This window comes from Moschus berezovskii, chromosome 12 (genome assembly GCF_049115385.1).
Source record: "Moschus berezovskii isolate FMDL1 chromosome 12, NW_MosBer_1.0, whole genome shotgun sequence".
Classification (NCBI taxonomy): domain Eukaryota; kingdom Metazoa; phylum Chordata; class Mammalia; order Artiodactyla; family Moschidae; genus Moschus; species Moschus berezovskii.
The window spans coordinates 88610136-88631648 of record NC_142471.1 but is presented as its reverse complement, the minus strand read 5'-3'; the positions used below and the strand labels follow the sequence as shown (position 1 = coordinate 88631648).

General features: G+C 41.8%; 2 protein-coding genes across 7 annotated transcripts in view; one reads left to right on the top strand and one right to left on the bottom strand.

Moving 5' to 3' along the window:
- The window catches only part of ACADSB (acyl-CoA dehydrogenase short/branched chain), a 45256-nt gene extending 44624 nt beyond the window's left edge, over positions 1-632 (bottom strand). For 2 of the 3 annotated variants that reach the window (XM_055424454.2, XM_055424455.2), the window contains exon 1: positions 346-505. In XM_055424454.2, coding sequence (XP_055280429.2) covers positions 346-387 — 42 coding nt within the window. In that variant the 5' untranslated portion in view covers positions 388-505. Of the gene's footprint in view, positions 1-345 lie in introns of all 3 variants that reach the window. The other variant, XM_088842404.1, reaches the window with a different exon arrangement.
- On the top strand, positions 589-18119 carry IKZF5 (IKAROS family zinc finger 5). Of its 4 annotated transcripts, none has more exons than XM_055424460.2 (5): positions 610-708; positions 2187-2309; positions 11148-11352; positions 13306-13488; positions 14084-18119. In XM_055424460.2, exons 3-5 carry the CDS (start codon positions 11220-11222, stop codon positions 15025-15027), a joined length of 1260 nt encoding a protein of 419 aa, XP_055280435.1. In that variant the 5' UTR covers positions 610-708; positions 2187-2309; positions 11148-11219; the 3' UTR covers positions 15028-18119. The 4 variants fall into 4 exon arrangements, with proteins under 4 accessions (XP_055280436.1, XP_055280435.1, XP_055280437.1 ...); XM_088842405.1 differs by lacking the exon at positions 610-708 and adding an exon at positions 1752-1766; XM_055424461.2 differs by lacking the exon at positions 2187-2309 and having other exon boundaries at positions 589-708.
- The last annotated feature ends 3394 nt before the right edge of the window (positions 18120-21513 follow it).

Here is a 21513-nt window from a genome sequence, read left to right as displayed (position 1 = left end):
AAAGCTTCCTTGCAGCTGTTGTCTTTCCGACCCCACGCAAGGTAGACTGCTCCTCCAAAGAAGCTTCTAGACCAGCCCCTCGCCTACTTCGTAGCAGCTGCTACCCGCAGCCTTCCTTGCGGAAACTGAGGCCGGTTGGACCAGAGACCAGGAGAGCGGTCGGGGTCGTGGCCCGCCCGCGGTAACGGGTCTTGGGACAGACCTGGCGGAGGGAGGGAAGCGCTGGCCCAGGAGAGGCACCGGGCATACACCACCCTCCCACCCCGGTCCTGTTAGGAGAAGACCCCTCTGCCGCTGCCAAGGTCAGCCGGGACCTCCCAAGATGCCGGCCTCGAGCGCACTTACCAGCGCGCCGCCGCGCAGCAGCCGAACCGTAGCTCGCTCCATCAGTGCTAGAACACAGATGCTACTGATCCCGCGAGGACGTGCGAGGGAGCCCTTGGGCCGCACGCCAACACCTGAAGGCAGGTAGAGCTAGAGCCCCGCCCCTTGTTCCGCCCCCTTGTCCCGACGGTACGCCGAGAGGGACAACAGCCTCCCTTCGCTTTTTCGCTCTGCTCACGCGAGAGTTGGGCACGGCAGTGGGGCGGGAAGGGAACGGGAGACACAACAAACATGGCGGCGGCGGTGACGAAGACGGCGGGGGCGACGGCGAAGGCAGCGGCGTTGAGCAAGGTGGTGGGGGTCCCTCGGTGCGACTGTCAGGTGGTAAGTAGCTGGTCGTCGGCTCGGGCGGCGGTGACAGGGCTGAGCAGAGAGGTTAAGGAGGAGCGGCGCGGGGAGAGTCAGCCGGGTGTTCGCGACGGGCCGGCAGACTCCGCCGGGACTCAGCCCCAGCGGAGGGGCGGGCGTGGTTGGTCGGTCGGTCGGTCGTTAGGGTCGCGACCCGGGAGCTTCCTGACAGGGGCGCGGAGGGCGCGGCGTGTGGGCCTCCGGGGCCCCGAGGGGGCGGTGCCTGCGGTGGGGCCGCCGTCCGTCGGGGGCTGGAGGCTCCCGGGTGGGGAGCAGCCTCTCTCGCTCTGACAGGTGGTCGCGAGGGGAGGGGGCGCGCCCCGAGGTCCGCGTCGTCACTCGGTCCCTGGGCCGCGGGCTCCGCTGAGGCGCGCGGCTCCGCGGCGTTCCGAATCCTGGTGAGGATGCCGCCCCGACGCCGGTTGCGGGCTGCAGGTCGGGAGGACTTTTAAAACCTCCCGTCTTTTATCAGACAGCCCTGTCTGGATCCTTTTCTCCTGCTTGAGCACTCCCTCTACTTGGGGGGAGATGTGAGATGTAGGGAGGACTCGGCAACAAAGATAACTGGCCGAAGTGCGAGTAGCCGAGCCATCCACCTCCTAAGTGCTCGGTACCTGAATCTACAGCGGAGGTAAAGCGGGTCCAGCTACCCCAACCGTGCGGCCCAGGTAGTGTCCCCTCAGTGTACGGTGTAGGTCTGAAGAGGATCGACCAGTGGGAAAAGAAATACGGGCTCTTTAAGCTGTGAGCTCTGAAGAATTTCAGTTTGGAACACAGACGGCTTCTTTAGAATGACTGTTTAAACATCTGAGCTAACAGTTTTACAGATTCCCTTTAGTTTTGATTTATGTTGTGCATTTAACACGACTATATGTTAATATAATCTTGGGAGTTCCTTACAGAGAATTGAGGTGTTTGGTGTTTTTATTTTTTGCCTCCAGGGATCCCAAGAGTTTCCCAAGGAAACCCAAAGTGCTTTGAGTTGCGATAGAGAGGGTGATGGGGATCAGATATGCCGTTATTAGGCGTGCCTGGTGGGTTTGTTTTTTTAAACCTTTTCCCGCAAATGTTTCCCTGTGGGTCTACGCTAGTCCCTTGTTTTCATGCAGTTACAGCTGTTCGGCAGTACTAATCCTGAGCCTTTTAGAAGTGTACTATGAACAAATGAAATAATTTAGAAAGACAAAATTTTTACCAAAAATGAATCTTAAGAAATCCACCAGCGGGGAAAAAAACGATAGTCACACTGATAGTCACACTGATTTGTTGGAGCTTTTGCTGAAATGAAGCTGCTGCTTTGGTCTTTATCTTTTAGCTTAGTTTTCTGGTACTTGTAAAATTGGCACGTTATTTTATTAGCTTATTAAACCTGTGGATGCTAATTTTTTGTCACAAAGGTTTTGATTTGTGGTATATTTTTCTTTGCGGAACTTTGTATGGCTTTTCAATTTTAGTTGAAATTCCCTCCATGGCCTTTGGGAGTCCCTTGGTGTGTCTCCAGAGTAAATTTCGATTACTCTACATTTCATCAATGTTGGAGTGGCAAGAAAAAGGAGGAACTGATTTGGGGTGAAAAGGTTAGATTGCATACATCTTTATTTCTTCCAACGTGTTTTTATTTATGTTTTATATTATGTTTTATGACTTCTCAAAGCCTCATAATGTCCCTTTTGCCTTTGAAGAACTTGCTTTTTTGACAGTTATGTAATCAGAGGAAATGTGTTCTAATTCTTTCTGAAGTTCCATCTTCTCTGTACAAAGGAAGCGTTTGATATGTATTCCATGTGACCGTAATTGTTAAGGTATAAAAGTGTATATACATTCATTGAACTGCAGTCACTGTATGTATATAGGCTGTCTAAACCCCAAATTAAGTTATTGTATAAGGAAATTAGTTGCTTAGTCGACTACTTTATGTAGATTAAATAAAATAGATCCTGCTGCTGCCTAATCATACTCTCAAAACCTCCAGTAGCTTATTAAAAAAATAGTTTGGGAGGAAGGTAGGTTAAAAAGCCCCTTCTGGTTCTCATATTACCTCTCTTTCTTATGACTGCCTTCTAATTTGCATCATGATGCCTCTGTTTTAAATTGTTAGCTCCTAGTTAAGAGGGTTTGTGGGTGTATTGATGAGCAACTTCCCTTTCTTAATGTGAGACTGAAGGAGATCAGAGGATCCAGGACCCAGAGAAGGTTAGAGAAAAGTAAGTTACCTGCTTAAAGAGGTTTTTCTGTTCTTTTGGGATATCAAAACTTATTTCTCAGATGCTTCTTTCTTTCACTAGCATGGGTAATTTCTGGTAGTTTTGTAAGAACCTTATTTGTGAGTTTTGAATGGGTAGTTGGGGAGAGCTGTTGGCATAAAAATAATTTAGGTGCATTCTAGCCAATTGCTATATAGACATGTATCTAGAACCCATGGAATACCATGCCAGCTTAACTTTAATCAGAGGGATCACAGGGAGGACTCAGAATTTTGCTGTATCATAGGAAATAATAATCATGAAGTATGGTAATGAGGACATTACAGTTTGCTGATTCTGAAAGTAGATTTTTATGTTAGCATTTGCAAAAGTTTTAAAATTTACCACTGTCTTGGTTGCATCTCTAGATACCAGTTAATTTATGGAGTTCTTAGATTAAACATTCAGTCCTGAGACTGACAAGTACTTTATTAAAGATAGGAAGATGGTTTGGATACAAGAACTTTTAAATTTTTTTTCCCTCAATATCAGGAAATCTTCTATAGTTTCAGAATTATTGTTATTTTTCTAATTATTGTGATTAGAACTACTGACTTGAGATGGAGAAAGCTCGGTTTTGAACTGTAGACTCTATTTGGATTTAGGCATCTCTCATACATACTTTGGAGAAGGCAATGGCAACCCACTCCAATACTCTTGCCTGGAAAATCCCATGGACGGAGAAGCCTGGTAGGCTGCAGTCCATGGGGTCGCACAGAGTCGGACGCAACTGAAGCGACTTAGCAGCAGCAGCAGCAGCAGCATATATACTTGCTTGTTTTATAGACTAGACCCCCACAAGGGCTTGCAAATCTGCCATGGGGGACGGGTCTTGCAGGTCTGCGTGAGAGGAGGTGATATAGGTCAGGTGGGCACAAAAATGCTTAGGGATGGAATGACAATTTTTAAATCATTGCAGGATGTCTGTGGTTATAAACCATATCAATATATTTAAAATTCTTAAGAATAGAGTTTCTCTCAAGTTTACAGTGTTCAGTTCAGTCGCTCAGTTGTGTCCAACTCTTTGTGACCACATGGACTGCAGCACTTCAGGCCTACCCGTCCATCACCAACTCCTGGAGTTTACTCAAACTCATGTCCATTGAGTCAGTGATGCCATCAAACCGTCTCATCCTCTGTTGTCCCCTTCTCCTCCTGCCTTTCATCTTTCCCAACATCAGGGACCATCTCATCTTCTGTTGTCCCCTTCTCCTCCTGCCTTTAATCTTTCCCAGCATCAGGGTCTTTTCCAATGACTCAGTTCTTCGCATGGCCAAAGTATTGGAGTTTTTCAGCTTCAGCATCAGTCCTTCCAATGAACACCCAGGACTGATTTCCTTTAGGATGGACTGGTTCGATCTCCTTGCCGTCCAAGGGACTCTCAAGAGTCTTCTCCAACACCACAGTTCAAAAGCATCAATTCTTTGGCGCTCAGCTTTCTTTGAAGTCCAACTCTCACATCCATACATGACCACTGGAAAAACCATAGCCTTGACTAGACAGACCTTTGTTGACAATGTAATGTCTCTGCTTTTTAATATGCTTTCTAGGTTGGTCATAACTTTCCTTCCAAGGAGCAAGCGTTTTTTAACTTCATGGCTGCAAACAGCATCTGCAGTGATTTTGGAGCCCAAAAAAATAACGTCAGCCACTGTTTGCACTGTTTCCCCGTCGATTTCCCATGAAGTGATGGGACTGGATGCCATGATCTTAGTTTTCTGAATGTTGAGCTTTAAGCCGACTTTTTCACTCTCCTCTTTCACTTTTATCAAGAGGCCTTTGAGTTCCTCTTCACTTTCTGCCATGAGGGTGGTGTCATCTGCATATCTGAGATTACTGATATTTCTCCTGGCAGTCTTGATTCCAGCTTGTGCTTTCTCCAGCCCAGCATTTCTCGTGATGTACTCTGCATATAAGTTAAATAAGCAGGGTGACAATATACAACCTTGACGTACTTCTTTCCCGATTTGGAACCAGTCGGTTGTTCCATGTCCAGTTCTTACTGTTGCTTCTTGACCAATGTTGTCTTCCCTTTTTTCATTGGCATCCTTTGTGGTTGTTAAAGTCCATCATGCATTTTGATTGAAAATCAAATTTATGGCTGGGAACACAGTGAAATTTGTAATGTGACAATGTGATAATAGTCAGGACTGTCAGAATATGCCAGCCATCCTCTGTGATTGGGTTCATTTGTGTTCTTAAAACTTGGGACACATGTATAAAAATGTCCTTCATTTTTTCCCTGCAGTCTTGTGCATTCTCCCCCCTGCCTTGTCTTGTGTACCTTAGCAGTGTTATGCTGTCTAATTAGGATTTGGTATAATTTATCTTGCTTGTTTAAGAAGTATATTCAGATACTTTCCAGTGGAAACATTGGTTTTTATGTGACGTGATCGGCAAGAAATGATGCTAAGTTGAAATGAAACACGAGGATTTCTTTCTAAACCACAGCCTTTATAATTAGGTCACAATCTGTAGGGCCTTAACAGCTTTTATATTTTAAAAAACAATTTCCCAGATCTTATTCTTTTCTTTTTTTTTGAGGGGGAGGGGTATCTCCCAGTCCTTATATGTTTTATTACTTTTTTCATTTTTATATTGTGAGGGGCCTTTACCTGTGTTGAATGGCAGTAGTAATAGCAAGCATTCTTGCGTTCTTGATTCTAGAGGGAATGCATCTAAATTTTCTCCTTTAGTTGTGATGTAGATTTTCGGAAGTTAGCCTTTAACAGCTTGAGGAAGTTTGTTGTTTCTTTATACCCAGTGCTGCTACTCTGTTTTTCTATGTGGGTTGGCAGTCTTTTCTCACTAGAAAGTTTCCTATTACTCCCTTTGTCTTTGAAGCTTTAAAATTTCATAATAATGTTTCTAAGTGTTCTATTTTGCACTCTATGCTCCCTTTCAGATTGAAATGAAAGAAATCTTTAATTCTGGAAATTTCTTGATCATTTCTTTAAAAAGCATTTCTCTTTTATTTTTCTCTATCATTTTGGAACTCATGCGGCATCTTTATCTGCTATTATTTCTTACCTTTTTATGTATATTTTTATATTTCTCCCCATCCCTGTATATTCTGAGGTGTGGTTTTCAGGTTTATTGAGATAGAATCTTCTTATCAGTTCAGTCGCTCAGTCATGTACAGTTCTTTGCGACCCCGTGGACTGCAGTACACCAGGCTTCCCTGTCCATCTTCTTATAGATTATTTTTATTTTTTTGGCTGCACTGTGCAGCCTGGAGGATCTTAGTTCCTTAATCAGGGATCCAACTCATGCCCCCTGCCGTGGAAGTGTGGAGTTTTAACCACTGGGCTGCCAGGGAAGTCCCTATTGCGAATTATTATTTTTTTTTTTAAATCTTATTTTGATGATCTTTTTCATTGTAGCTGACTGCCACCTTTTTTTTTTCTCCTAAGCACAGGGCAGATTTTAAATCAGCAGAATCAAGTCTAGTCATAAATACTAACACAGTGACTAGGAAACAGAGAGAGGCCGTTCAGGTTAACAGACAGGATGGGAGAACAACTGAAACCAATGTGCTCAGGAGGCAGTAATGACCCTTGAGACTGAGAAAGGTGAGCCAGGTTAGAGCGCGTGAGCTAAAGAGGCGGCCTGGGGGAGGACACTAAGAGGAGGTGAGTTGGGAACTGCAGATTGGAATATATGAATAATGGAGAAAAGTGGACCATCTTTGTTTCATTGTAACCACACACAAGATATATAAAATGGTAACATAAGACACTTGGAATTTTGGACAGTGGGGAATTTCTTAATCTAAGGTATATCCATTTTTGGCTGCAGAAATAGCTGCTGTTGTCTGAAAACATACATAAACTACACATCTTGCAAGATACTTAACACTTATGTGTAAAACTTAAACCAGTACTGCAAACTGGGACTGTTATCTCATTTTACAAAATAGGAAACTAAGGCTAGAGAAGACCCTGTTGAGAGTCTTTAAGGTAGTAGGTTTAACCTAATACCACAATAATATTCTGTTCATCCAGAGGACAGACTTTCAGTAGCCTCAACTTTGTAGAAAACGGTGAAAAGAGACAGTAATAATAATGACCCCTAGGAGCCTGGTAGGCTGCAGTCCGTGGGGTCGCTAAGGGTCGGACACGACTGAGCGACTTCACTTTCACTTTTCACTTTCACACATTGGAGAAGGAAATGGCAACCCACTCCAGTGTTCTTGCCTGGAGAATCCCAGGGACAGGGGAGCCTGGTGGGCTTCTGTCTATGGGGTCACACAGAGTTGGACACGACTGAAGTGACGCAGCAGCAGCAGTGGGAAATGGCATTGGAGAAGGAAATGGCAGCCCACTCCAGTGTTCTTGCCTGGAGAATCCCAGGGACGGGGGAGCCTGGTGGGCTTCTGTCTATGGGTCACGCAGAGTTGGACATGACTGAAGTGACTTAGCAGTAGCAGTGGGAAATAGAAGTTAAATAAGCAGGGTGACAATATACAGCCTTGATGTACTCCTTTTCCTATTTGGAACCAGTCTGTTGTTTCATGTCCAGTTCTGTTGCTTCCTGACCTGCATACAGGTTTCTCAAGAGGCAGGTCAGGTGGTCTGGTATTCCCATCTCTTTCAGAATTTTCCACAGTTTATTGTGATCCATACAGTCAAAGGCTTTGGCATAGTCAATAAAGCAGAAATAGATGTTTTTCTGGAAGTCTCTTGCTTTTTCGATGATCCAGCGGTTGTTGGCAGTTTGATCTCTGATTCCTCTGCCTTTTCTAAAACCAGCTTGAACATCTGGAAGTTCACAGTTCACGTATTGTTGAAGCCTGGCTTGGAGAATTTTGAGCATGACTTTACTAGTGTGTGAGATGAGTGCAATTGTGCGGTAGTTTGAGCATTCTTTAGCATTGCCTTTCTTTGGGATTGGAATGAAAACTAATTGTATTACGCAATCTATCGTAGCAACACAGTCAAGGTAGTCTGTTTCTAGTAGATTTCTGGTTATAATTAATTAAAATAGAAGTTTCTGTTTTTAAAACGTTGGTCAAGTTTTTTGGGACCTCCGTGGTGGTCCAGTGGCTAAGACTCCATGCTGCCAATGCAGGGGGTCAGGATTTGATTCCTGGTCAGGGAGCTAGATCACACATGCCACAACTGAGGACCCTGTACACCACAACTAAGACCCAAAGCAGCCAAATACATAAATATATATATATTTTTAAAGTTGATCACACTTTTGCTATTTGGAAAATGTGCTTTTATCTCATTTCTACAACACTGTAATTCTTGCCACGGAAACACTTAGGCTGAAAAGGGTGGTGGCTCAGACCAGAAAGAAAAGAACCCAGAGTGATCCAGATATTCTTGAAGAAGAAAAGCAACTGGTGGACTTAAATTACTGAGATATTAAGGTTTTTATTACTGAGACTGTGTGGTGGTAGTGTGAGGAGAGACAAAAATAGGCCAATGGAACAGAATGAGGAACCCAGAAATAGCATCTCATCTATCATCTGGTTTAGAAAGGTGAGGAAAGAGGCTGGTGGAAAAAGGCCGGTCTATCAGATGCGTGTTGCTAGGACAGTTGGATATCTCCATGGGGAGAAAAAGTGTATTTTGACTCGTAACTTTACAATACACAAAGCTCAATTCCAGGTAAAAATATGAAAGGTAAAAACATAATAAAAATGTCACGAGAAAATACAGGAGAACATCTTCATGTAAAATATAGGCAAGGATACCAGCAACTCTAAATGTAAAGGTAGTGGGAGGATGGGTAAATTGAACTATATTAAGAACTTCTGTTCAACAAAAGTTACCATTAAGAAAGTGAAAAGGCAAACCACAGTGTGAGAAGTACTCAAGATATACATATCTAATAAAGGGCTTCCCTGGTGGCTCAGTTGGTAAAGAATCCACCTTCAATGCGGGAGACATGGGTTGGATTCCTGGGTTGGGAAGATCCCCTGGAGGAGGGCATAGCAACCTACTGCGGTATTCTTGCCTGGAGAATCCCATTGACAAAGGAGCCTGGCGGGCTACAGTCCATGGGGTCGCAAAGAGTCGGACACGTCTGAGTGACTAAGCACAGCACAGTAAAGAACTCATATCCAGAATATTGTGAAGAACTCTTACATATTAATTAGATGGGCAACCTAATAGAGAAATGAACAAAAGACTTGAACAGATGCTTCATTGGGTATGAAATAGAGGTTATGTAAGGGACACGACTAGCGACTTCACTTTCACTTTTCACTTTCACACATTGGAGAAGGAAATGACAACCCACTCCAGTGTTCTTGCCTGGAGAATCCCAGGGACGGGGGAGACTGGTGGGCTTCCGTCTATGGGGTCACACAGAGTCGGACACAACTGAAGTGACTTAGCAGCAGCAGCAAGCGGGAAGTTAACATAACAAGTACACAGCTTAATTAATTATCAAGTCATACAAATTAAAACCAGTGCGATACCACCATACACCCATCAAGATGGCTAAAATGAAAAAGGCAAAAAATACCTGAGTGTTGGTGAGGGTGTGTGGCAACAAGACTCTTGTTCCTCACTAATGGGAGTACAGATCGGTATACTCACTTTGAAAAACTATCTGGCATTATCTGAAGCTGAACATATGAATACCCTTTGGGCTGGCAGTTTAAGCTGTCGGGGATGTGGAGCCCTTGGTGGTGCATGGCGGGGCTCCTGGCATGCTGGTAGCCTTCTGTTTCTTGACATTAGTGTTGATTTCATGGATGTGTTCATATTGTGACAATTCACCAAGCCTCTACCCTTAGGACTGCTGCGCTTTTCTATGTGTGTGCTACGCTTTGAGAAAAAGTTAAGCATATATACTGAGACGTGACTGATCTTTAGCTTTAGATGCCTACTACTGGCTATCAAAGATAACTTTCTTAGATAGTAAATTACTCATTAAGTAGTTGGGGTTTATGGAAAGAAAGTTTTAGCCTAAGGCATATTTAAGAACATGTGCATAAATATGTTTTTATTGGAAGGAAAGACTTGTCTCCTAGGTGGTAGACTTCCTCAGCTTGTTTTTTACTAGAAAACTTCTTGGTTATTTGATTTGTGAATTTGGGCCATACACTTATGTAAAGACCAGTTTTTAGTTTATGATTGCAAAATCTGACATGAGAGTTTCTGTCCATCAGCATCAGGTATTTTTTTCTTTTCTGTAAAAATTTTTTTTTCTTTTTCTCAGAATGAGTAGGATGGTGAGTGGCGGTAGAGGTGGTGATTTGGATTTCTAGGGCAGGGGTCGCACAATTTCAGCCCATAGGCCAAACCTGGCTCTGTGCCTGCTTGGACCCTGGTGGGAAAGATTGAGGACAGGAGGAGAAGGGGACGACAGAGGATAAAATGGTTGGATGGCATCACCAACTCAATGGACATGGGTTTGGGTGGACTCTGGGGGTTGGTGATGGACAGGGAGGCCTGGCATGCTGCGGTTCATGGGGTCGCAAAGAGTCAGACACAACTGAGTGACTGAACTGAACTGAATTTAGAACATGATCACATTTATTCCTTTACCTATTGTCTATGGCTGCTTTTAGCTATAGTGACAGTCGCAGGCTAAAATATTTCCTATCTGGCCTTTTCAGAAAGTTTGCCACCACTGTTCTAGATCACCTACTTCTAGAGTTCTCATTCATGTGAGAATGTTGTTTTAAGACCCTTTGCTTTTTGATATGGTAGTCACTGGCCACAGGTAGCTATTTCACTTGTAAATTAAAGAAAACTCCAGTCATTTGTATCAGCCACATGTGAGCACTCAGTGGCTGCAGTGGCTGGGAGCACCTGGGCCGGCCGGTGCAGGTGTGCACCACGGGCATCGTCCAGAAGTTCTCTCCGCCAGCCCTGTTTGAGCCACTTGGTTTCTCTACTGGCTCCTTCAGTGATAATCCCTGCTGATTTGCCGAGTTCTTTCATCTGGGTTTTCCTTTTTGTAATTTATTTCTGTCCATTCAAACTAAGTTTGAATCCCAGCTTATTTAAATATTAAATATATGAATTGTTGCCTGTGTTTTGTATGTCTTCTTTAGCTCACCAGGACGATTATAAGGTATTTAAAAGCAGGGACTGTGTTCTCTTGCTTTGTAGTACCTGGCCCAGAATAATCTTCGTCAGTGTTGTTGTTTTAATACATACTGCATCTCCCTAAATAGTGTAAAATTATTTTATTTTCCCCCCATAGGTATAACGAACCATAAACTCCAGAAATATTCATATATATATATATATACATATATATATATCAAAATCAAAGATGGGTGAGAAGAAACCGGAGCCTTTGGACTTTGTGAAAGATTTCCAGGAATACCTAACTCAGCAGACCCATCATGTCAACATGATTTCTGGATCAGTTAGTGGGGACAAAGAAGCAGAGGCTCTTCAGGGAGGTAGATTCCTCTTAATACCATTAAATAATTCATTTTTTATACATGTAATGTTTGTGTGTTGTTATCCATAGTATGAAGCCACTGTTGCTCACTAATGTGAATCTTTCTTTTTTTCCTAGAAAGATGGGCAGGTTTTTTCCCCCCTTCTTTAAACGGGTCAGGTTTTGCTGAGGGAGAGGAACCCCCCTCCCCAGAGCTTACCCTGGGGTCCAGAGATGCGTTCTCTGTGCAAAAGTTGGGGATTCTAAATTTCCTTCCCATTCTCCAGGTTCCATTAGCTAACAGTGGGCACAAGGAGCCCAAAGGGGGTCCATCTTCATTACACAAGGCCTTTGGCCATTAGGAAATTTGTATTCGACTTGAGACAAAATAGAGGTTTCTGTTTCTTCTCTTAAAGTGAAGAGAGGGCCCCCGATATATGCGCATCTAGGAGGTGAAACTAGCAGAGAGAAAAGCAGTGAGTACTTGAACCTGTCCTACCTGCCCTATAGAGAGACCGGTGGGTTTGCTTCCACGCAAAGACTGGGGTCTCTTCCTGACCCTCGCTCAGGAGGCAGCAAACTGCAGCCTGTGGGTCCCATCTGGACTGCTGGTGTGGTTGCTAAGAGTGGTTTCTACATTTGTAAATGGTTGGTGGGAAAAAGAAAAATAATGTCATGACACATGAAAATTAACATGAAACTCAAACTTCAGCGTTCATAAAGTTTTACTGAAACATAGCCATGCTTGCTGACCTATTTTCTGTAGCTGTTTTTGAGTTACAGCAGCAGAGTTGAGTAGCTGTGAGAGACCTTGTGGCCCACACAGCCTGAAGTGTTTGCTATCTGACCCCTGTGGGAAAAGTATGCTAACCTTTGACCTAGGTGGCCTAGGGCTTTGTAATCCAGGGACCAGCAACAGCAGAGATGAGGCATCACCTGGGAGCTGGTGAGAAGTGCAAACCATCAGGCCCCACCCCAGATCTACTGAATCAGCAGGTGTATTTTAATACACTCCCCAAGTGATTCCGTATGCGTGTAAAATTTTGGAAGTCACAGCCTTAGAAAAGCAATGGGAGAAAAGGGGACACTGAGCCTCCTTGTCCCTCCAGAGCAATGGACCTATTGGATTTTGAACTTGCACCAACCGGCAAAGTCCCTTCTCTCCTCCTGGTGAGGGATGGAGGAAACTGTAGAGCAGAGGGCTCAAACTGTCCATACATCCATGGCTACCTCCTTAAGATGGTGTAGAAGTGCTTTTCCCATGAAACTGGAGGAATAGACATTCCCTCTTAATGCTCTAGTGTACAATTCCTGGACTCAGATCTGAGAGAGCAGGGTTGTAGTCCCCACCATCTGCTGGTTTTCCAGACTTGCTCCTTCAGTTTACCTATACAAAGTAGTTGATTAAAATTAAACAGCCAAACATCTCTTAACTGAAATTCTTACAGGTTATAACATCCGGAGATATCAGGTACAATATTTCCCTTTATGTGCTTAATTAGAATTTTAAGATCCTAAATGCAACCCAGGGTCTAGAACATACATGTAAGCTGAATGGAACTACAAAACTCAATATGAATTACTCTAGATTAAATAAATAGACTAGGATTTGAGAAGATGATCATGATGGCCCATTGTATTTGTAGAAGCGGCTAGAATCTTAAACATAAAATTGCCATCACTGTTTACTCCCCTCTTTCTCCTTACCTGTCAGATAAAGGTAATGCCCTGTTCTCTTCCTCAAAAGCATGTTGAGCACTGATATGTGTTAGTGATTTGAGATCCCCCTCATATAATGCTGCTTTTGTATGGAATTAATGTCACTTCAGAAAGACTGTGTGATTTTTATGAATTTAACTTTTATGCTAAGCGACCTGTCAATTTATGAAAGATTTTCTACCACTCAACACTAAATTGCTAAATTGAGTTGATGCTAAGATGCATAATTTCTTTTGCTATACTTTGTTTGTAGCTGGAACAGATGGTGATCAAAATGGACTTGATCACCCATCTGTTGAAGTTTCCCTGGATGAAAACTCAGGAATGTTAGTAGACGGGTTTGAAAGGACCTTTGATGGAAAGCTCAAGTGTCGGTACTGCAACTATGCCAGCAAAGGCACCGCCCGGCTCATTGAACACATTAGAATCCACACAGGTAACAGAGAAGGGGCTGGAGAGGGGCCGAGGACGGCAGGTTGTTGTGTCATATAAATAGTTTTGATTGTTTGAAAATGAAGGTGGAGGTAAGGTTTGAGTGAATGGAGAAGTGAATCCAGTTTCACAGAGCAGCAGCCTGACAGCAGACAAGGAAGGGAGGCCCCTTGTGAGCGCGCCCTTCCTTAGCTCTCTTCCTTCATGGTCTGCACTCAGTATGTGTCAGCTCTGCACACTGGCCAGCTTAATGCTGAAGGCAGAATGAAGTGATGGATGTTTTTATCTTTATCATGTCTGAGTCCATTGCCACTGCAGACTGGGGTGGAGGTTTCTGTACAATTGCAGGCGACATTGCTAACCCTAGACGTCGCCTTAGCCATCCCTTCTGTGAAAGGAATATATTCCGCTAATCAGTAGAGTATGAAGATTGTTGTATGCAGCTTTCTTAACAGATTTTAATAATCTTTTGTGCATGTGTGTATTTCTAAAAAGCATTTTATTTTTGATCAGTTTCTAAATAATGAATGGACAAAATATGAAACTTTTCATAAATGAGCTACTCCTGCAGTTTCTGTCCCATTTTTCCTTTTAAACAGGTGAGAAACCTCATCGATGTCACTTGTGTCCATTTGCATCTGCCTATGAGCGTCATCTGGAAGCCCACATGCGTTCCCATACAGGAGAAAAACCATACAAATGTGAACTGTGTTCCTTCCGTTGCAGTGACCGAAGCAACCTGTCCCATCATCGAAGGCGCAAGCATAAAATGGTACCAATTAAAGGGACTAGGTCTTCCTTAAGCAGCAAGAAAATGTGGGGGGTTTTACAGAAGAAAACTAGCAACCTGAACTATAGCAGAAGAGCACTCATCAACTTAAGCCCACCTTCCATGGTGGTTCAGAAGCCAGACTACCTTAATGATTTTACCCATGAAATCCCAAATATCCAGACTGACTCCTATGAAAGTATGGCAAAAACCACACCAACTGGAGGCCTGCCAAGAGACCCGCAAGAACTCATGGTTGACAACCCTTTAAACCAGCTCTCAACTCTGGCCGGACAGCTGTCCAGTTTGCCACCTGAAAACCAAAACCCCGCGTCCCCTGATGTAGTTCCCTGCGCCGAGGAGAAGCCCTTCATGATGCAGCAGCCCTCTGCCCAGGCAGTAGTTTCTGCCGTGTCAGCAAGTCTTCCTCAGAGCTCCTCTCCCACCAGCCCTGAGCCTCGGCCGTCACACGGTCAAAGGAACTACAGTCCGGTGGCAGGGCCGAGCAGTGAACCAAGTGCCCATACAAGTACTCCGAGCATGGGAAACAGCCAGCCGAGCACTCCAGCTCCCACCCTGCCAGTCCAGGACCCGCAGCTTCTCCACCACTGCCAGCACTGTGACATGTACTTTGCCGACAATATCCTTTACACTATTCACATGGGGTGTCATGGGTATGAAAATCCTTTTCAGTGTAACATATGTGGATGCAAATGTAAAAACAAGTATGATTTTGCCTGTCATTTTGCAAGAGGGCAACATAACCAACACTGAAAACAATCACGCTATGCTTTCCTTGCTTTGCCTTTTTGTGTTTTGTAGTTTACTGTTGTTTTTTGCAGGGGAGGGGTGGGGTGGTGTCATCCCTAATAAGGTGTCTGCTAATTTAAAGTTCTATACATATAGAGTGTAAGTTTGACAGTGGAAACAAAATGTCTGTTTTCTCTTTTTCATAGAAGCCTCGTCAGGGTCATTTATGTATTAGAAGAGTTGGACACACTGGTGTCTTAATTTTTTTTCCTCTCATTTAGACATTTGAGAATTTGAATGCAATCATAATCTTACAAGTGGTTATTTAAATTTCTCACATTTACAGTCCATAAAAACGTCAAGGCTGATGGATACTCTTGGTATTTCAACATCTAAATTGCAGCTAGGTGTTATTTCTGCCATAATTTCAAAATGGTAGAATAAATTACTTTCTCTTTCAAAATCTATTCCAACTTATTTCAGTGTTTTGTAGAGGAATTGCCTTTGAAATTGCCCTTAATTAAAAATTAGTTAACATAGCTTAGTTGAATAAATAGTTTAATTTCAACTGGTAAGAGTAAAGCAGTATCAGTGTAGTAAATCTTTCTTTTTCCCATAAGGGCAAATGTAAAACATTTAATTCTTTTAAAATTAAAGTTATAAAAATATGAGGTAAAAGTTCTGAAAAGAAATGAAACTTTAAGACTGTAAATTGAAAATGGAGTTTAATATTTAAAATACCTGCTTATTCAGTTTCTAGTTTAAACACAGCAGTTTTCCATTGTATTCTTTTTATTGTAATTTATTTAAAAAACTACCAGTAAGTACTCGAGAATGCTAGAAATAGCAGAGGGTTATCTCTGAAGATGCCTTTTTTTCTTTTAATTTGAATTTTTCATTTAAATCTTCATTCTAATATTACATATGAGTTTTACAGCCAAACTGAGAATCTTATTCCTTCCATTCCTTTGATGACCAAAGAGGTACAGTGGATGTCATCCATCTTATTCTTAGGAAATGTGGTCCTTCCAAAAAAAAAAAATCTGAAGTTTCCTTTTCCTGCCTTCTATCCATTTATTGCCCATAATTTTCAAGAGCAGGAAGACAGTAGAAACACATGGGAAAATGTGATGCTGAAGTAACATTTACAAAGATGAGAACATAAGTCCACAACGAATTCTAGTCTCCTCTTCAGAACTGGCCATTTAAGATATTTTCCGTGAATTCAAATTATAACACTTGCAGTTTTACCAGTCTTTCATGTATGGCAAGAAAACTATGAAACTGTGAACTGAATCGTCGCCTTAGTAGAAGAGGATATAGATATAAAAATGCATTTAAACATATTTGTTTACAAAAATAAAACTTGCTATATAAATTTAGAATAATTTTGAATAGGAGGCTGTTGTTTTTATATTGTGTAATAACTAGCTTACTCTGAGGACAGCTTGGTCGAACAATAAAATATATTGTTACTAACTTGGTTTCTGTGTACTTTGCAAAATTTTGTTTTTAATTGGGTTCAAATCTTGAAAGTGTTACTAATTGGCTTCTTAAAGCAAACATTTTAATTATTAAGCATTAACTAAAAAGGACTTCTACTCTTAAAGTAAGTGAAAGGGAAATATTGGTGGTATCTGTCCACAAAAATCCCCAAGTGCCAAGTTAATGGATCTTAATGCCCTCTCTTCCAAATACTACAAAGCCATTAAAATGAGTTCTTGTGGTTTAATCTGATCTCCACTGCACTGTGGAAAGAGCAGCACTGAGGAGTTTCTGTAGACAGTTCTCCTTGTCAGTCTGAGGCCTGTGAATTTCAAGTCTGCAGTTTCTTCTGCTCTGTTGCTTGGAGCTCTTGCTCTTCGGATCAGTTTTAGAGCAGCCTTTTCCAAATGTGTAACTTGACCCTCCTATGTATATACTGTCAGAAACAGGGTGCTGTCATTCAGACACTTTTGCATTTATTTTTTTCTTCTATTTTATTCTTCATATAAAAGCAATACCACAAAATAGGAAATGGAAGTTTTCATTAAACAAAAAGGAAGAACTCGCATGTTAAAACCAGTTTATTAACTGTATATTCTGGGCCAAATAGTGACAAGTATTTTTTTTTTCTGACAAAGATGCTTTGAAAGAGCATTTTAGATAATTTTTTCATAAGTACAAACTAGAATGTATAATGTTAAAATTCCTATGACTTAAAGAGCATAGTTGTATTCCAAAGGTATCAATGCTTGAAAGCTACAGTTAATTCTAAATGCACTAATGTTTTTGAAGCAAATCTACCTTAGAAACTTTTTTAGTATTGTATTTTATAAAATAGTTAGGATTTTATTTAAATTTTTTGAGAATTCTGTATTGGAAAGATATCTTCCATTAAGTATTGAATATGTTTCTCCCATTTTATTTTTAATCATATATTTTATAGAAATGAGTTGAGAAAAGTTTAACATGCACTATTTATAATACTTTGCTGATAACAGGCAATGTTCTGAAACTAAATTTATTTTTGTTCAGTGAACATAAGTTTAGATTTTTAAAGTTGGTAGATAACTTATCTCCACTAATATTTTTTTAAGAAACTGTGACGAGATTAACAGGGAATAATTTTATTTCAGATTTTTATTACTATAGTATGTAGCTACAACTTCTTGAAACCCAAGTAAAGGCTAGACTTTTACTTTGAAAAAATTTAATTGGATATTTTCCAGTGCTGTCTCGTTTTAGAAATGTGTTTGCCATTCATCTGCAGAACTGTTTGACAAAGGGAATATTACCTGAAAAAATGTCCAGAGATAAACCTCATTTAAGTTCTACAAGAATATTTATCAAATGGATGTATTATTTTAAAAAAATTCCCTGCTAAGGACTTTTCATTAAGTAGTCTTAGAGGATATATGATTTCTAGAACTTGGTTTCATTAATATGTACTTTGATGTAAAGAACGTATTTTGTATGTAAAATATAAAACTTGAGTATGGTTGCAGAACACACTATATTGTTTAGGGATTCCAGAGAGCAGTTTGATGCTGAAATAACTATCTAGTATGTAGTTCATATTGTGAATGAAGCTTTGCTTTTGTAATGTATGAATAAAAAAATCACACTTTCTAATGGATCTCGATTTTTCTTTTTTGAAAACTAGGATCCAGTTTTTTAAATAATTTTTCAGTATGTCAATGTTAATTATTTTTTTAAAGAAAAGGTTTTATGGCTACATTAGTTTCGATTTGTAGAATGCCTTACCCATGAAAAGATCTGTCACATGAGTTACCAAAAACAAAAAATAGTAACATAATTAGCATTTTGTCTCCTTCCTAATTTCTTTTTATTTAAGGTTCAGTTCAGTTCAGTTCAGTCGCTCAGTCGTGTCCGACTCTCCGCGACCCCATGAATCACAGCATGCCAGGCCTCCCTGTCCATCACCAACTCCCGGAGTACACTCAAACTCATGTCCACAGAGTCGGTGATGCCATCCAGCCATCTCATTCTCCGTCGTCCCCTTCTCCTCCCGCCCCCAACCTTTCCCAGCATCAGAGTCTTTTCCAGTGAGTCAACTCGTCGCATGAGGTGGCCAAAGTATTGGAGTTTCAGCTTTAGCATCAGTCCCTCCAATGAACATCCAGGATTGATCTCCTTTAGAATGGACTGGTTGGATCTCCTTGCAGTATAAGGGACTCTCAAGAGTCTTCTCCAACACCACAGTTCAAAAGCATCGATTCTTCGGCGATCAGCTTTCTTCACAGTCCAACTCTCTGTGACCCCCTTAAAGTGTTGTGGCACAGGAATGAGGGAGGCTTCCTCTGCTGTTCAATTATTCATGTCACATCTGACAAGTGACTGACTGAAGGAATTTCTGTTATGACAAATGAACTGATTTTATTTCCTTCTCTGACTTCACTCAATATGACATTCTAGGTGATGTTGGTGCAAATGGCCTTATTTCATTTTTAATGGCTGACTAACATTCGAGTTGGACTAAGAAAGCTGAGCGCGGAAGAATTGATGCTTTTGAACTGTGGTGTTGGAGAAGACTTGAGAATCTCTTGGACTTGCAAGGAGATCCAGGCAGTTCATCCTAAAGAAGATCAGTCCTGGGTGTTCATTGACAGGACTGATGTTGAAGCTGAAACTCCAATACTTTGGCCACCTCATGCGAAGAGCTGACTCATTTGAAAAGACCCTGATGCTGGGAAAGATTGAAGGCGGGAAGAGAAGGGGATGACAGAGGATGAGGTGGTTGGATGGCATCACTGACTCAATGAACATGAGTTTGGGTAAACTCCGGGAGTTGGTGATAGACAGGGAGGCCTGGCGTGCTGCAGTTCATGGGGTCGCAGAGTAGGACAGGACTGAGTGGCTCAACTGAACTGAACATTGCATTGTATATGTGTACCATATCTTTGTCCATTCCTCTGTCGATGGACATTTAGGTTGCTTCCATGTCTTGGCTATTATAAACAGTGCTGCAGTGAACATTCAGTTCAGTTCAGTCTCAGTGGAGTCTGACTCTGACCCCATGGACTGCAGCACACCAGGCTTCCTTGTCTGTCACCAACTCCTGGAGTCTTCTCAAACTCATGTCAATTGAGTCAGTGATGCCATCCAACCATCTCATCCTCTGTCATCCCCTTCTCCCGCCTTCAATCTTTCCCACCATCAGGGTCTTTCCAAGTGAGTCAGTTCTTCAAATCTGGTGGCCAAAGTACTGGAGTTTCAGCTTCAGCATCAGTCCTTCCAGTGAATACTCAGGACTGATTTCCTTTAGGATGGACTGGTTGGATCTCCTTGCTGTCCAAGGGACCCTCAAGAGTCTTCTCCAACACCACAGTTCCAAAGCATCAGGTCTTCAGTGCTCAGCTTTCTTTATAGTCCAACTCTCACAGTGAACATTGGGGTGCATTTATCTTTTAACCCCGTGTTTTTCTCTCGGGGTGTATGCCCAGGAGTGGTACTCCAGGGTCATACAATAGCTCTATTTTTAGTTTTGTAAGGAACCTCCATAGTGTTCTCCATAGTGGCTGTACCAATTTACATTGTCACCAACAGTGAGAATTTACATTCTCACCAATTTAAATTCTCTCCACACCCTCTCCAGCATTTCTTGTTTGTAGAGTTTTTGATGACAGCCACTCTGGCTGCTGTGAGGTGGTATGTCATTGTAGTTTTGATTTGCATTTCTCTAATAACTAGCAATGTTGAACATCTTTTCATGTGCCTATTGGACATCTGTCCTCTTTGGATAAATGTCTATTCAGGCTGTCTGCCTATTTTTTGAGTGGGTTGTTTGATGCTATTAAGGGTCAAGCTGTTTCTAAATTTTGGAGACTTAACCCCATATCAGCCACATAATTTGCAAGTATTTTCTTCCAGTCTGTGGGCTGTCTTTTCGTTTTATTTCCTTTGCAAAAGTTTTTGAGTTTAAGCAGGTCTCATTCATTTATTTTTGCTTTTATTTCCATTATTCTGGGAGATGGATCGAAAATGATGTTGCTGTGATTTATGTCAGAGAGTGTTCTGCCTATGTTTTCCTCTTAAGAGTTTTATAGTGTCCAGTCTCACATTTGGGGCTTTAATCCATTTTGAGCTTATTTTTGTATATGGAGTTAAGGAATGATCTAATTTCATTTTTTTACATGTGGTGGTTCAGTTTTTCCAGCACCATTTGTTGAAGGGGCTGTCTTTTCCAACACTGTGTAATCCTGCCTCCTTTGTCATAGATTAATTGACTACAGTGGCATGGGCTTATTTCTGAGTTTTCTATCTTGATCCATTGATCTATGTTTCTATTTTTCTGCCAGAACCATACTGTTTCGATGACTAGCTTTGTAGTATAGTCTGACATCAGGGAGCTTCGTTCCACCAATTCGGTTTTCTTTTTCTCCTCCTCCAAGATTGCTTTGGCTATTCAGGGTCTTTTGTGTCTCCATACAGATTTTGAGATTTTCTGTTCTAGTTCTGTGAAAAATGCCATTGGTAATTTGACAGGGATTGCATTGAGTCTAGATTGCCTTACGTAATATAGTTATTTTGACAATATTGATTCTTCTAATCCACAAACGTGGTATATCTTTTCATCTGTTTAAGTCCTCTTTGATTTCTTTCATCAGCATCTTATAGTTTTCAGACTAAAAGTCTTGTGTCTCCGAAGTGAAGTGACGTGAAGTCACTCAGTCGTGTCCGACTCTTTGCGACCCCATGGACTGTAGCCTACCATGCTCCTCCATCCATGGGATTTTCCAGGCAAGAGTACTGGAGTGGGTTGCCATTTCCTTCTCCAGGGGATCTTCCCGACCCAGGGATCAAACCCAGGTCTCCCTCATTGTAGGCAGACGCTTTACCATCTGCGCCACCAGTCTCCTTAGATAGGTTTATTCCTAGGTATGTTATTCTTTTTGATGCAATGGTAAATGGAATTGCTTCTTGAATTTCTCTTTCTGATCTTTCGGTGCTGTTAGTGTGTAGAAATGCAACAGATTTCTGTGTGTTAATTTTGTAACCTGCAACTTT

Bases quoted from the DNA above. Each gene is read 5' to 3' on its own strand.
- IKZF5 (XM_055424461.2), top strand. From the start codon at position 11,220: ATGGGTGAGAAGAAACCGGAGCCTTTGGACTTTGTGAAAGATTTCCAG. The intron at 11,353-13,305 runs GTAGATTCCTCT...CTTTGTTTGTAG, and splicing joins AGCAGAGGCTCTTCAGGGAG to CTGGAACAGATGGTGATCAA. The intron at 13,489-14,083 runs GTAACAGAGAAG...CCTTTTAAACAG, and splicing joins ACACATTAGAATCCACACAG to GTGAGAAACCTCATCGATGT.